Source organism: Neopsephotus bourkii, unplaced genomic scaffold, assembly GCF_033783945.1.
Source record: "Neopsephotus bourkii isolate Nb327-2 ecotype Australia unplaced genomic scaffold, CSIRO-AGI_Nbou_v1 NB_1234, whole genome shotgun sequence".
In the NCBI taxonomy this organism is placed as follows: Eukaryota; Metazoa; Chordata; class Aves; order Psittaciformes; family Psittacidae; genus Neopsephotus; species Neopsephotus bourkii.
Window position 1 is genome coordinate 5,345,656 of NW_026901719.1, and position 16,038 is coordinate 5,361,693.

At 37.6% G+C, this 16,038-nt stretch overlaps 1 protein-coding gene across 5 annotated transcripts in view; it reads left to right on the forward strand.

The window, feature by feature from the left end:
- The window catches only part of MBTPS2 (membrane bound transcription factor peptidase, site 2), a 47,670-nt gene extending 33,222 nt beyond the window's left edge, over positions 1-14,448 (forward strand). For 2 of the 5 annotated variants that reach the window (XM_061364605.1, XM_061364607.1), the window contains 2 exons: positions 461-536; positions 1,848-7,892. In XM_061364605.1, coding sequence (XP_061220589.1) covers positions 461-536; positions 1,848-2,070 — 299 coding nt within the window. In that variant the 3' untranslated portion in view covers positions 2,071-7,892. Of the gene's footprint in view, positions 1-460; positions 537-1,847; positions 7,893-13,214 lie in introns of those variants that run through there. The other 3 variants (XM_061364606.1, XM_061364608.1, XM_061364609.1) reach the window with 3 other exon arrangements.
- The last annotated feature ends 1,590 nt before the right edge of the window (positions 14,449-16,038 follow it).

A 16,038-nucleotide genomic window follows, 5' to 3' on the forward strand; every position in this document is an offset into this window, starting at 1 on the left:
CTCTTCTACACCATGAGCTCAGCCTCACGTCAAGGGGTCTTTTGTAGGTATTGCAAGAAAATTTTCTGGCCCTCCGAGAAAGTACATGTGTGCACCCACAGTATGAATGTATACATGTGGACTGCATATGTTCGGAAAAGTCTGGTAGCTATAATCTATATACGTTTTTTCTTTGAAAAGGACTTGAATTACACAATGTGGTCTTTATGACTGCAGATGTCTGGTTGCCTCTGAAAATGCATGTCTTAGATCTACTTTCACTGAAATCATGCTAATTGTGTTTTGTGGAGTGTCTTTGTGATAGTGACCATGTTTAAGAAATATACTTAGGTTGGTTATTCATCCTTGAAGAAATGTCATTTCAGATCTGATTTTTCTGCAAAATTATAATCTAAAATTCATAATTTATAATCCTGGAATGACTGTTCATGTTTTTTGTATCTTTGTATTTCCATTTCAGTAAGTCTCAGCAGTTTTGTACCACGACAAAACTTCCTAAGCATCGATCTGCCTGTGGTGATAGAGACATTTTGCAAGTATCCTTTGAAGTATGTTTGTTCTTTTAAGGCAAGAAGAGCACTGTTTAGAATTTGGTGAACCAGCAAAATTTCAGTTGGATATCATTTTAGACAGGATGTCTGAAACATTTCTGTAGAGTTTGGACATCTTTATCCCTTCTCTGCATTGATTATTGTCTGTGTGCCAAGCTCAATATGAAATGTCTCACTTTCTTTTGCTTAGTAGGATATTTTTGGTCATACTTTGACTCTTTTCTTGAGGGTGAGTCTTTACAGCTCTAACAAGAAAGTCAAAGTAAGCCTGAATTTACAGCAGGATAAATGAGATGTTATTGCTAGCTTTGGTATGTTGGATCTTTATAATTTTTTTGAGTCATTATACTGAACTAAATAACAGTGTATGGTTATTTTGGTTTTGTTTGTTCAACAGAAAAGAATCAGAATCATAATTCAGTTAAAACATGCTTATTAATGAACAAGATGATACATATATGCATAAAGATCAGTAGGCTTGAATATGGCTAATCTAAGAACCCTTAGCTTTAGAAATGGGAATGTTTATGAGTGGCTATAGAACAGTTGAACAGTGTAGTTCAATGTAGTCTGTAAAACTGGAGTTAAGATGCTACAGATGCTCCCCTTTTCTGGAAACACACCAAGGTTCATGCTGACCCAGCTGCTTTCTGTGTCTTATGTCTTCTTGTCCGGCTGTAATAGGATGGAGGTGAGTATTACAGTTAGCAAGCTTTTACCAATAATGGAAATATTCTACCCTTGCCTTACTGTCACGTGCACATGCACGTACAGAAATCCACTCAACTTTTATGGCTAACAGGTAAGTAGGAGAGAGAGGCCAGATTTCCAGTTACATTCTAGGTACTTACTTACTCCAGCGAGGGAGTGTTTTGGAAAATATCTCTAATCATTATTTCATACTTAGGTCATAGGTTTAGAATACCTTCTTACTTCAGGCGTGGTGTCAGAGCTATAACCTTCCTCCAAAACCACACAAAACAAGGGAGGAAGATGGGCAATGTTAAATGTGGCTTTGCTGTCTCCTGCTTTCATCTGAGTCATAAAGACTGCAGGTTGTTTTAAGTATCCAAACCCAGTGCTTAAAAATAAATGAATCTGTAAAGGCAATTCTCTGAGCTAGGTGTATTATGGGGTAAAACTCATTATATAATTTCTGTGAAACAGAATGGCAGCTAAGAAATATAACTCTTGAGATGTTTCTGCATATTAGAAATATAAACTGTGTTTTGTATTATTTATTTTTTTTAACATTTTATTGAAAATTATTTGTGAACCTTAACTGAAGTCAAACAGGTGCCTCATTTCATTGTCTGGAGCACTAGCAGTTATCAATGCTGTACCCTGCTTTGCTTTGGATGGTCAGTGGATATTAAATTCATTCCTGGAAGCCACTCTGAGCTCCCTGATTGTAGAGAAACAAAACAGAGAGCTTATTGGCTTTTTAATTTTGCTTGCTGGTAGTGCACTTTTGGCTGCCAATGTTGCACTGGGACTTTGGATGGTGACAGCACGATAGAACATTGGATACATTTCCATCAATTCTCGAAGTACACAGAAATAATGAATCCATTGCCTTTTAAAACTTGTTCAGTGCTGAGACTGAAATAATTCCCTTAAAATGACACTGAAAGAACAGTGAGTGGTGGCTGCTGATTTAATTTAAAACTGTACAATCTTGTGCCTGTGGTCATGGGAAATCTAATAGAAAGAAGTATGAACCTTTTTATGTACCATTTTAAGCACTGTGCTAATCTTAGAGAGATTGCATTGTAAAGATTCACAGGAAAAAGCCTGAGAATTAATTCAGATCTCAAAGTGAGGGAATTACTTGGCCTCAAACATTTGTAAAGTGGGATTAAAAAACACTTAGGTTTTACTTTACAGGTTGAATAATTGTCAGAAAATCAGTGTGAGCTCTGATCGCTTCTCAGTCAGCATAGTCTTGAGTGTCTTGTTTTGGGTTTTTTCTATCTGATATTTAACCAGACTGGACTCTGAGAAGCCCCAGAGTCTGGTCTCAAAATGGTGAAAAGCTCACTAGTTGCTTACCATGTGGTAATGAGGAAAGTCCGTATGGGTTAGTATCTTTCCTTTGCAGCTGGGCAAAATGACTGGAAGCATGTTGTCCTCAGGATGTAGATGAGAAGTGTCAGCATCTGTTAAGAATAAAGCAGGTGGGAGGGTAACAAAGCCCACATGACTGTGTTTCTTACAAATTCAGTTGTATAATATCATATGCAGCTGAAGACTTTTTAAAGGCAATATTTGTCAGCAATAGCTACAAAATAATTGGAATTTAGTTTCTGAGTGCTGAAGTATTCTGTCCACAGTTATTCATAAGTGATAAATGTTTGTGTTGTTTACTCAGAAAAATAATACTGTTAATATTAAACTAGACCTGTTTACAGTTAAAAGTGAACCGTGTTGTTTTTATGGTGTCTGTCTCCTGATGCTATGCATGTAATATGTACAGTAACTCACTGATGGTTTTCTGTCTTTCAGAGGATTGTTTTACTTTGTTAGGGTTCATTCTGTTCAAAGATAGCTAACAAAGATGTCTAGCTGAAGCTGGTCTTGGGCCACAGTTTTTTAGAGGAAGAACATGATTGTGAATTGAACTATTTAAACGTTTAGCTTTGTTTTTGAAATGAATACAGACCATATCCTTCTTAAGTGAACAGTGGTAGAACAGTCAGTATTTTGCTGACTGAAGTGTCTGGCATACTTTGAAGCTCTAAAGTCTGAAATATTTTGTACCCAATAGAATTATATATTGACTGTTGTGTCCTCCTGTGATATATTTTCTTGTTTATATAGATCAGGTACAATCAGAGCTTGCCTCAATATATTCAAATATTAAAAAAAAAAAAAGGCAAAAGAACCTTAGTGTGGGTGCCTAAATATTTGAAATAGCAACATTTTGAAAAATACCCTGCAACTTCTGCCTTGTACAGTTCTCCTTATAGAAGCCACTGCAGCTCAAAGTTCTTTACAGAAATGGCCTTTCCATCAGGAACTGAAGTGGAAACTAAGCTCATGAATACTGGCCTGCAGGGAGTACTGGAGCATTCATGACCAGCTTATATAGATGCTCTTGCCACCAGAGGTAAAAGCTTGGATAATTCTAAATGTGGGGCTGCACCCAGTTCCTGCTGCTGCAGCATGGGTTCGTAACCATGTTTGCATTTGCCTGCTGATGTGCTACTGTATTTTTTCACAGTAGCCTTCACACTGAAGATGTATTCTTTTCTCGAGATGATACAAGCAGTAGTGAGAGAGCAAGTTTGTTTGTTGTTGTGTTACTTTATTTACCAGTCCAGTGCTGTCACAAGCCAGGTGGTCCTCTTGGAGTTCACCTCTGTGAGGTGGCAGGCCAATGCCTCTCATTTTCAGTCATTTCAACCCAGGCATGTCAGCATAAATCCCATTTAGAGTAAATTCTCCAGCCAATCCAGCATGAGTTGGTCCCTTTGGGGACTGTTAAAAGTCACACAAAGTGCAAGAAAGGAAACACAAACTATCAGAAACTGCCAGCAGGCTTCTCTTTCTTTCAGAGACACCCTGAAAGTTTAACTCATCATCAGTCCGAAACATACAGGGGTTTCAGGGTAGCAGTTCTGATGGGCTACTCTGCTATCTCTCTATGGACAGGAGGAATAGGAGCACCTGGCTCTGAGGCTATGTTCCAGAAGCCTGCTCACTCACCTACATGGCTGTTTACTAACCTGAGCTCTTTTTTTTTCCCATGGTTCTGTGCCACTTTTCTCTATTTCAGTGTCTTGTCCAGTCTACACTGCACAAAATTATTTCACACTTAGGAGTTTTAATGCAATTTAGTAAGACAGGGTATTTACTTTTCAAAACGGCTATTTATGTATCAGTGCTGTCTTACTATCTAAAACAACCACAAATGCATCTATGGTGATTTCTAAAATATTCTGCGGAAAACATTTAAAATTTGATGCTTTATATCTTTATTTATGATGGCTACAGCTGCCTAGGAGAATCCTTTGGCATAGAAGCCCACCTGGAGATGCAGGCAAGGGGTTTAAAAACAAAGTTTCTGAATTAACTTATAGGAGTTAATCTGCTACAATAAGGCTGGCAGGTTGTTCCTGGTTATTTAATGTGCTACCAAAACAGGATGTTTTATTAAAGGGAACTAAATCCAGTCTCTTTTAATTTACACAGTCACTGAAAGCCACAGTTCTACTAAGTAGAACTTGAAGTCTGTGTTTTTCACCTCATAATCAAAATGGGTAGAGAAGACATTGGTCATGGTTTTAGTAAAACACAGTAATACACTGTAATGACCCTGGTTATCTTATGTGTGAGACAGAGTACTGGAAGTTCTTTACAATAATTCCTGAGTCCATTTCTCCATGTGCTGGAGTTCTACTAAATAAGGGTTGATTTACATATGTACAGGTGCTTTGAATCAAGACTTTAAACAAACTGGGTATGAATGGTGACCCAGCACACTTTAGATTACCTCTGGGCAAAGGTAATAGTTAAGTTGGACCAGTCTGAAGAAACAGTTTTTCAGTGGATGCATTTCATTCTCCTGGAAGCCTAGCATATGTATTACATTCTGATAAGCACGTACCATACATACAGCTACTGGGAGCAGTTTTGCTGGGTTCCCGTTTGTTTAGCAAGAGAGAACACGGAAGGACACAATGGGTTTTGTGTGTTAGATTTTTACTTTGGAGTATTTGCAATGTTTATTTATGTTTTTGAAAAAAATGGAAGGAAGCCTTTCATTAAAATGGAGTTTTTCCACATCTCATTGTAATTAGCCCTTCAGAAAGATTCTGCATTCTTTAATACAGAATCCATCAATATAATTATAGGGCATATTGACTGAGTATAAAACAGAACACTCTAAAGATTGGATGGATACTACTATTTATGTATATACTATTCACTTTAAATCTGTATCAGATGGAAAAAATAATGTCTAACATTGGGAACTATTATATGTATATTTTACTTGAAAATTGCCAGAAGAATTTCATGATTATAAGCAGTCATTGTTCTGACTTGTTTTTTTATGAGATTTTTTTTTATATCAGCAAAGACTTCTGCAGCATGTTTTGATAATGCATGATATGAAATGAAAATGGTAAAATTCTTAGCATGTGGGATGTTGCACACTCTTTGCTAACTTAGGAAATGAAAACCATCTTGCCTCTGTACAAGTGAAATGAGACTTCGCTAGAAAAGGTATAGGTGAACTTGCAGATTTGTCAGTTCAAATTTATGAGCCATGGTGGAAAGTCTGTTAACTTATTATCCTTTTTATCTAGAATGAAACAGAAAACTGTATTGAGTCATTTTTTCAGTGATGATGATTCTGTGTTTATGTGTATGTGTGTGTACACATTCACACATGCATATAATAGATACCTACACAACCACAGTCTGGATTGCTGCTTTTTTCAGGCATAACTTAACAGCAGTCCTCTATAATGTGCAGTGTAGGGTGTTTTTTTTCTTTGTCTTCTCTCTATAAATTCCATGGCTTTCTTTGGATGTTAAAATGGCATCTATGTTTTTCTCCCATAGCTAACTTATTTATTAAGTGATGGACATAATGTAACCACAGCTGCATGAGTTTTGTTCAGCTGGTGTTTAAAATATGTTTCTTGCTTTCTGTGAGGCCTCAGCTACAAGTATAATAAACACAGATTTTCCAGGGCAACTAAAAGAGGTCAACCTTAGAATCCATCACTCTCTGAATGCTGCTGTTTGTGCTGTTCTGAATGATAACTGGTATGAGTGAGACTAGTTAGAGTATACTGAAAAGTAATGTTTCCAGGACAGATGTCCCCATGGCAATCAGGGCATTTCAGCTTTCTTGAAATAAGGGTATATTTTTGTTCAGTTTAGAATATCAACAATTCAAGTTCTCCCAATAGTTTCTTATATATTTTACACAACAGCAAAGGATTACCTGTAGCAAATATTTTTCTAAATAAATTCTATGTCTTCTCTCTGTAAGATCTTAATTTGTATCTGGATATCATTTGTGGCAGATGAAGAAGGGTTATAAAGGTTTTTGTAGCATCATCTGTATTCAGCTCCTTTAAAAAGATGTAAATTAAAATCTAGAAATAGTTATTTATATATTCTATACACCTGCATTCAAACTGGTTTCTACAACTAGTCTTGCCTCAGCTTTGTTCTTGTGACCTTGTGAGTAAGGAAGCTGAATCTAACTCGGGTATAATCCAACATTTGCAATTATTTTATACTCTCTTGATTCTGAACAGTACCTATAGATTAGTTACTTAATGTGGCAGAGTTACCTGCAATACATATCTTGCACTAATGCAGCATATGGGAAGCATTGTACTAGGGACTGCCAGAAAACAGCAGCTCTGTGACTCTTTGGTGTTCCTTGGACTCATCCAGTACGATCATGTGAAGAGCAGATGGCAGCGACTTAAGGGCAGCGAAGAACCTGTTTATGGCAGCTTTATGAAGCCTTCACAGTGCTGACCTAGCGTGAAAGGACGGGAACAAAGAGCAGGATATGACACTGCAGTTCCATTCATTCCATTTACATCGGCATGAAGTGTGAAAAGAACTTGTAATTAACATTTCAGAGCATGCAGATATGTTTTCCAGCCCTTCACTGAATCGTTCAGTGACTGGTGGTCAAACTTTTGGTTTTTGTTACACTTTGTCATTCCACTCATAAATATGTGCTGAATAAGTGGTATGGGTAGTTGTAGCTTATTTAGCAAAATGGACTTCGATATTTCCCACCTCTACATGTTCATGTTAGTTTTTACAGCACCATAGTATAGTTGACCTTCATTTGATATTAGTTTGAAAGTTTGGATGGTATTTCTAAGCTATCACTAGAGAAATAATCTAGTTTCTTCTTTCCCAAGTTGTTTGTTAATATTTTAAATTCCTTTTTTCCGTACGTAACTTTGCTTTTATATTTCATATGGTCAGATGATCTTATCTGAAGCCTGTCAGTGGAATATGTATTGTTTTGAAATTCACTGTGGGTTTTTTTTTCCTCTACATAGCCTTATTTTTCTCACTGACTCACAGCTGTGGAATGTTAGATTTCTAGACCCTTTGTTCCCACTATGCATTGTTCATGATCGTGGGGTTTTGGATTTTTTTTAAAGAAAAAAAAAGGCAAAAAAAAGAAAGCTTCATTTTGAAAATGTCAGCTAACGAATATATAGAACACTTTGAATAATGTATTGTGGTTTTGTTTTGTTTTCTTTTCTCTATTTAATCAACCAAACAATAAGTATTGTTTTCGATGTGTGATAAATGTGTCCTGCAATAAATTCATTGTTTGATTGTTAATGTGCTTGAATCTGTTTTTAAAAATAAGGTAAGGGTGACATAATTCCTTATTTGTGGCAATTACTATATTCTCTCAAATATTCTTATACCCTTCATGTGTAATTCATATTCTCTCTGGGTACTGGCAAGATACCCCAAGGTACCATTATCCTTTTCAATATCTGACTACCCCCTCAAATTAATAATAACTATCACTTTACGTTCCCTTATTTATCAGTTTATCACAGTAATAGTTTGAGTTACAGTAGAAGTACATCCAGACAGACACCTATGCACTATTCTGAAGTAAGTTTGTTTTAGGCTAAGTTCATTTTAATGTGACTGAGGTACACAATGACTGCCTTTTTTAGAGGAGCAAATGCCTTTCTCTGGTCTTAGTTCCTATGTAATTCTTCTCTTACAGAGCTATGGACTTATGTTAGTTTGGTTTGTAGTGGAATATTTGACATGGGATACCATAGTCAAGATAAGTTGAACCACCTCTGTGGGTGCTAAGGCCAGCCCTGTGTGAAGAACTTAGGCAGATCTTCAAATGACATTAAAGTGATGTTACATATAACAACCTTTGATTTGTATACACAGACCAGCCCAGAGCTGGGCACATATTCTGGCTATATACACATATTCTGTATGAGTTTACTTTCGTATCCAGATGCTACCTGTCACAGTGTTAGTTAGCATGGTATAACCAGGTTGTTTAGCTTCATTTGAGAATGAAGCCTTATTGCTCTGTTCCTAGAGGAGGCTCATCTAGAGTCAGCCAGGTTATTTGTGCTGAGAACTAAATTGTCCTTTGTGGCTTATTGAACAAGCTGTTATTTTATACAAGCAGAGCTGTTTCAGCAAACATGGCTTTGTTCCCAGATAAAAGATTACCATGAGAAAAAGGCACAAAGCACAGATCGGACACATTGGCAGCATTTCCGAGAGAGGCAGCGATGCAATTTTCTGAATACTTGCATGTGATGGCACTTTTTTTCCTTTTTTCCCCTCTTACTCATGTTAAATGCAGAGCCAACAGTTTGGGGTTCGGTTTTGGTTCCTGTTTTTAATGAAGCATTAAAGCTTCTAGGAGGGTCCTGAGGCTTTTCGGTTAATTTTGAAAATGTTATCCCTTATTCCAATTAAGTATGTTCTGTAGTCTAGACTAAAATCAGGGATGTCTTAATGGCATTTTGAGTGATGCTGCCTTAATCACTAATATAATTTCAGGGTAAGATTTGAAGAGAAATACTGTATCTATGAATCTTACTGCTGGTAACTTTATAAAGAAGGCTTAATATAATTCTTCCTCTAACCATACCAGTTCGAATCAGGACGCTGGGAAAAAAAAAAAAAAAAAAGAAAAAAGCTCAACATCTTTAGTGGATGCATTCAACTCACTTCAATATTTAAGATTTTTATGAGCTTTTGATGTGAACTACCCAACGAAACACAATTTAAGGTTTGATTTTAATCTTACAGTGGTAAGCTAGGAGAATCCACAACATTCATGATGTCTAAACAGCAGTCACTCAGACAGATGTGGGTCTGGGGTTAACTTTGATGTTTAAGGCTCCAGTATTGTGGAAATAGAACTGGGTGTTTTTAACCAATTATGTATCTTATTCTCTAAATTTCTGATTAAAGCTACCTCTTTTTAGTTCTTTGCAGATATAGTAGTGGCTGAGCACTATGTTACTGCCACTTCTAACAGTTGCGAAAACACATGGTAATACTTCCTTTTTCCTTTCCCTTGAAAGGAATATTTCAACCAAAAAAGTATTTTTTTTCCTTTTTTTTTTTGTTAAATGTCATCCTTTCTACTTGCTATTGTATTACAAAAGTCTCTGTATCTTTTTCACAGCTCAGTGAGGATCTCTATTAACATATTACCAGATATCATTTTTTAAAGTGTAAATTCCTCCAAGCCTACTGAATTTGATTCAGTTACCCAGATAAGCATCTGTTGTGGTCTGAGATATCCTAAGGTGTTCTTCAGTTAATAAACTGACTTGGAACAACATTTTGAAACTCATGTTGGTTTAGGTCTTAGGGTTTCTAAGACCTGCACATAGGGCTGGCAGATGTGAATAAGTCCCTATAGGAGATCAAAGACATTCTGGACCAGCAGCTGGATACTAGGCAAGGTACCTGAGGGCATTTTCTATCACACCAGATGCTTATATATGGGCAACAAATCAAGCCAGATTGACTCCTTTCCTTGCATTTATTTTCTTTTTGACTTAAGAATTAAAGTGGAATATGAGGCTTTTTCGAGTGAGTTTTATTTGACATAAAAATACATCTAACCTTGTCTGAGCATAATAGTGTTATACAAGCTGTTTTAGAAAAGTCTAGCAGAATACATGTAATCTCCTCCTGCACTGGGCCTTAGGTCTGGAAGCAGCAGAAGTGAGCATTGCTGCCTTACCTAGAGCAAGAAAAAGGAGGGTTTATTTTACAAGGAAAATGCTATCTGTGTCTAGATGTGGAGTGGTGGTAGCAGCAGTGTATAGAAGTTCAGGAGGCGATGAAGAAGCACCAGGTGAGGGGACTGTAATTATCTTGGCCAACTGCCACAGCTGTGTACAACTGTTCTCTTTTTCTCCTTGCAAAGAAATGGCAAGACAGTTAGAAACGGGACAAAATCAGGGAGCATGATGGAGAAAGGTGGTTTGTTCATTTACAAAACCTATTTTTTATCTTGACACGTTTATAGAGCTGACCTGCAAATAAAACTAACAATGTTACATCATGGGGAGAAACATCCAATGTAGTAAGATCAGACAGGCAATACGAGCTTGTACTTCTAGATGGCAGTTCAGGGCATTCAGGCCTTGGAGTCATGTCCCTCTCCCTGTTTAAGGATCAGGCCTGATCTTACTTTAAGTTAGTCTGGATGTGAAGTCAGAACTTTCCCCCTGTTTCCACATTCCCCCTTCAGCACAAGGTGATTCCACAGATGCAATTGCTAAAAAAAATTAATCAATCCATTTTTACAGTGTTTTGCCCATTGGCTTTGTTTTCATTCCTGCAGCTATTTGAATAGCTAGCAGAAACTAGGCCAAACCACCTGTGTCTCTATCATCGCTATAAAATCAACAAAGAAAGATTATGAACGTGCGTTATGAACCACGAATTCCTGGGTACTTACCACTGGTTATACCGACAAGCTCCTTTTTTTTCCCTCCACTGTGGCTGTTTACCGCTCTTTATTAGATGATAGAAGTAATTCCCTGTAAATGCTCTGTGAGGTGCTTGCAAAGCTCAACGTGCTGCAGCACTGAAGGGAAAAATGGGCAAAACGCAGCTTGTCTAGTATGCTTTTCACAGCTAGACAAAATTCACTGCTTCATTTACAGGACCTGTGCAGATAAGTTATTATTTTGTCATATATGAAGGCTCTGGTTATCTTTGCATCATTTATCTTCAAACCATAGGAAGTTACTCCCTAAGGAGAGCACTTCAGTTGTTAACCTAACTGGCCTCTGCATACGGCTTTAACTGCAACTAAATGTAACTGAACCAAAAGTTAAAATACTGCTGTAATAGTTGTGAAAACTTCAGCATATTACCAAGTAGTATATTTTCATAAACGTGCAGAAACCTATTGTTCACTCCTGACTTTACCTAACTGGAAACTGCACTATTTTTTTACCGTTTATTATTTATCTTGACATGAAAATGCCAAAAGCCGTTGTGAAAGAAAACATCGCAGCTTTCACTTACAGGGTTCGTTAGAGCGGCTCACTTTTAGCATGTGTGAATGATTGTGTAAAAATTAAACCGCATCATTTAACAAAGTGACATTAAATGTGATACTGAATGTGATACTCCATTTCTCATGATCAGTACTAAGTCAAATGCAAGTGCAAGGCAGATTATTTGCATGAGCTATTATAGCTGTGCAGTGCTCCTGAAGATGTTACGGTTGCAGCCAAACCAGGAGTCCAGGTGGTGAGCTTAGTTTATCACAGTGACAGGGGAAAAAAAATCTAGATAGTGAATGTAGCTGATTAAGGAGTAATGAACCCAAACTTATCATACTCTCATGTAAAAGAACATAAAGAATAAAAAAATTAATGGTCATGAGGGTTTAAAAAATATATTATTAATTATAAATAAGCAAATAACTTGAAAAAATGACCCCTAATTGAAGGCATTCATCTAGATCAAAAGGGTGCTTTGAAATGCAAAATAAGCCTCTTTTATTCTGCCATAGGTTTCTGTAGACACACTGATTTGATAAGTATTTGGTTAACTTCCGCTGACCTGAACTATCATCAGTTTAGATAAAAATAATGATTCTTAGTGGCTGTAGAAAGCTGTGAAATATATAGGATGTAGCTGCAGCAAAGGACACTTAAATGGCATTGTCAGATGTATAAATCAGAGCTTGCAGTGAAAACAAGTGGTTTGGCAGTTCCATATAGGCCTAGGATGTGAGACCATGGGGATGGATAGCCAGCTGTGCTGGACCTTGTCTGTGTGAGGTGGTCTCAGAAAGGGACCTACAGCCCTAAGGAGATGCTTAGGCCAGTGGAGCTCACAATTAGGACTTTACTTACGGTGGGGTCAGGCAGACTCCAGAACTAGCTCTGATTTTTACACAAAACAGCCTTGGAGTCTTTCTCTGCACATGCCCAGCACTGCCACTGCAGAAGGGCTCACGCACAATGTCCAGGCTGGCATATGGCAATAACACATGCTGTTACTCTCACCTGAGAGGCTGTCAAGCAGTTGAGCCCAGTGTGGAAGTTTTAAATTAGGCATCCCAGAAAAAACAGCAGGGGTTAGTTCTGTCTTTGAAAATACTGTGTGCATGAGTGGAAGCAGGATACAGCAGATGGGAAACGGCCTGGATACAATCCAATGTCTGTTTAGCTAACCACTGACCAGAGTGTTTATATAGCACTATAGGTTGAATACCAAGTCTTGACCAGGACCTACTTACAATCTCCAGGACAGATCCACGATATTTCCAGGAATGTTCTAAATTGTGTCTTTTGGTTGTTGGGGTTTTTATAATCTTTGCTGTATTTGTTCTGCAGCATAAGGAGTTTGGTTTCCAGGGCCATTAATATCATGCAGCAGACGGTGTGGGGAAGCTTCCTCTACAGCTGCATACAAACCATGTAAGAACGAGGTGTTTTATTGTTGGAGAGGAATGTTAAAGAGATATTGTCAATTTTAAGCTGGGAGGTGGGGGAGGGTGGGGGATAAATATTATCTTAAAGAATAAAAGTGCTTTAATATTTGCATAGCTGTTCTGCTTTTCTACAGCATTTGCTGAAATACCTTTTCATGTTTAAAACTCCATAAATCTAATTTTCTTTGCAGTCTAGGAAGCTTACAGCTTTGGCCATGGGCGCTTATGAACAAAGGAGCTTTGAAATGGGCTGTCTCCTGTCCAACCGCTCCAAATGTTTGACCTTGATGTATCGTTGACAAGAAACTGTGGCAAGCTTATTGCTGATAAAAGCTTGCTGTTCTCCAGCCATAAGGAAAGTCATCTGTCTTAAGAACAGCTTACAACAGATGTCAGTTGGGCATCCGAAATTAAAAATTTCTGCTGATGCATCCCAGGCTTTGGAATGCCGTCCTATGAAATCTAACACTGAAGTGAGACAGTTAGACCCGATACCAGAAAATCGTAGGTCCAAATGAAATGCAGTCCGTACAGTAAGCCCTGAATATGGTATTCACATGGAAACAGAGCCAAATTATGCATGAGTAATAAGGCTGTTATCAGTATGAAAATATAAAGGACTCCTTTATTCCATCTTCATTCATCACAAACACGACCTGGCTACACTGATGTCAGTGGGAAACATCCTACCCCTATATGGCATGGCATATCACATGTTAAAGTAATAGCAGAATAAAGTGACATAGCCTAAAGAACAGTGACAGAACTGGATCTGTCAAGGTAGGAAAACAGTTTCTTTGCCCCAGTTTCTTATCCATAGAATGAAGCAAGAGGTTTCCCTTGTTAAGGCATTTTGCAATTTTTCCATACTTGTATGGTGTAAGACATAGTGCATCTTGTAAAAGTTATTTTGTCTTGAAGCATCAGGATGTAGCAATCAAATGGAATTTAGAAGTTTTCTCTGATTTGGACTGTAACAAGCTTTCAGGGCTGCTCATCCATTGAACTAGGTGCTGCTATGAGGGGAGGAATTCAGGAATTCAACCCCACCTAGCTTGAGTCACTTGCTTTAGGCATTTGGATAGTCATCTCTTCCTCTCTCCACAGTCCATACAGAAAAAGATACCACCACAGACAGCCACCTGAGAAGCAGTCACACTGTGGGGCTGCTTCTTGCCTAATATAACCCAACATACTATATAGGCAGCATAGGGACGCAGCCTAGGTACAGCCTGCTTGCTCCGCAGCCATGTTGAAGAAGGAATGTATTAATAAATAGGATTGTTCACAGCACCTGGACAGGCAGTGTATAGAGTGTAACAGGATAAAATAGACACTACAAAAACTATATAAGTAACTTGAAACCTGTTAGTATTATGCTGCCTAATTTCTTCTCTCTTTCTTTGGTCCATAGCACGTTAATGAATAAAAAGCTTTGAATGAATAACACTGCTTTGTGGCTGATGATTAACTTACTGAAAAGGTCTTTATTCATGCACACCACATTCTTCTAAATAATGTTTTAGAGCAGATTCTAAAAATTGTATGTATTGGTCCGAGTCATTCCAGATTTTATATTTTATTCTAGTAACAGACCAGCACTTCTTACATACGCATGTGTCACTAAGATCACTGAAACGTGATGATGTTATCTAGGTATCGCATTATCAATCTCATTTTTAAAGTAAAAATTACAATAAAAGGAGTCAGAAAAGTAGAAAATAGTGCTTAAAAATATTGACAGTGAGCATAGTAGTTTAGAAATCAACCTTGCTAGGATAGATTTAGAAATAAGCCAAATGTATGCTTAAAGACAGGGATTCTCAGTTAAAGGTATGGCCTCAAATGGCCTCTTTCCACCTTCCACACTGCCCATCTCTTCTCAGATTGTAAATAGTTATGGTTTTGCCTACAGGATTGTTCACTAGCCTTTTCTCTGTCTGTCTGCCAAGATCAAGACTGAAGCTTGGAAAGCCAGTTAGAAATACGTTTTCCCTGTCAGAGCCGATTACCACGTTCATTACCAGTTTGACACTGAATTCACAACCTGCATTTGTCCTACCTCCTGCCTTTCCCAACACCTCTCCCACCTCCTCATCTTGACTTCACCCTCACTAACAAATGCAGAAACACTTTGCAGAGTTATTAGTATCTGACTGACTTTGTTTTGTCAGTAAAAACATGTTATTTAAGTAAAAAATATGACAATTTCTTATCAAGGCATTCCTTCGCAGTCAGGAGGAAGGAAAGGAAGAAGAAGGCATCTGTGTTTTGATTTAGCTGAGGACTTAATTAGCAAATATATTTGTTAACCTTTCTGTTCATTACATCTCATGAACAGAAATGACTGTGGTGATATGACTGAGAAAGACCTTTTATGGAATTATGACTCCCTACTTAATTACGTTCAGTTTGCCAGCTGTGGCATCTATTTGAAAGCTGGGGATTATTAGCAGCTTATAAATAGCAGGTTATATACTTTCATACAATCCATTGTTAATGCGTTATCTCCCTTGAGGTCATTAAAGATTTTAGTGTAAAACCTGGATTCATGCTGAAGGTTAGTCTGTTTTAGGAAAAAAGAGGTTTTTACAGTGAATAAGCATTTCATGCATCATATAAAGATGTGGCCAAGATTCTAGAAAGTGACTACTAAGTCTGGGTACATTTTTAAGATTTCCATTCTCAAGGATTTACTTCTCCAGTGCAACAGAACAGAAAATCAAGTCTTTTAAAATGAGCCAACTTGCATACCAGAAGCATTGCTTACCACACATTAGCATTTGTGTTCATACCTCTGCATGTTTGTGATGTACTTCTCACTGAAAGAAAAAATGGAAAAAAGTTGGGAAAACTGAAGACAGTTGCCACTAAGGGCACTGACCATATTGTTACATACAATCACACTAGTTTCCTGGACAGCTGAAATAATAGCAGCCTGGTTTAGTGCCCTTGAACCAGTTTCTACTGGTTGCTCGCACTTCACAGTAAGGTCTGCAATACAACTGCCATCAG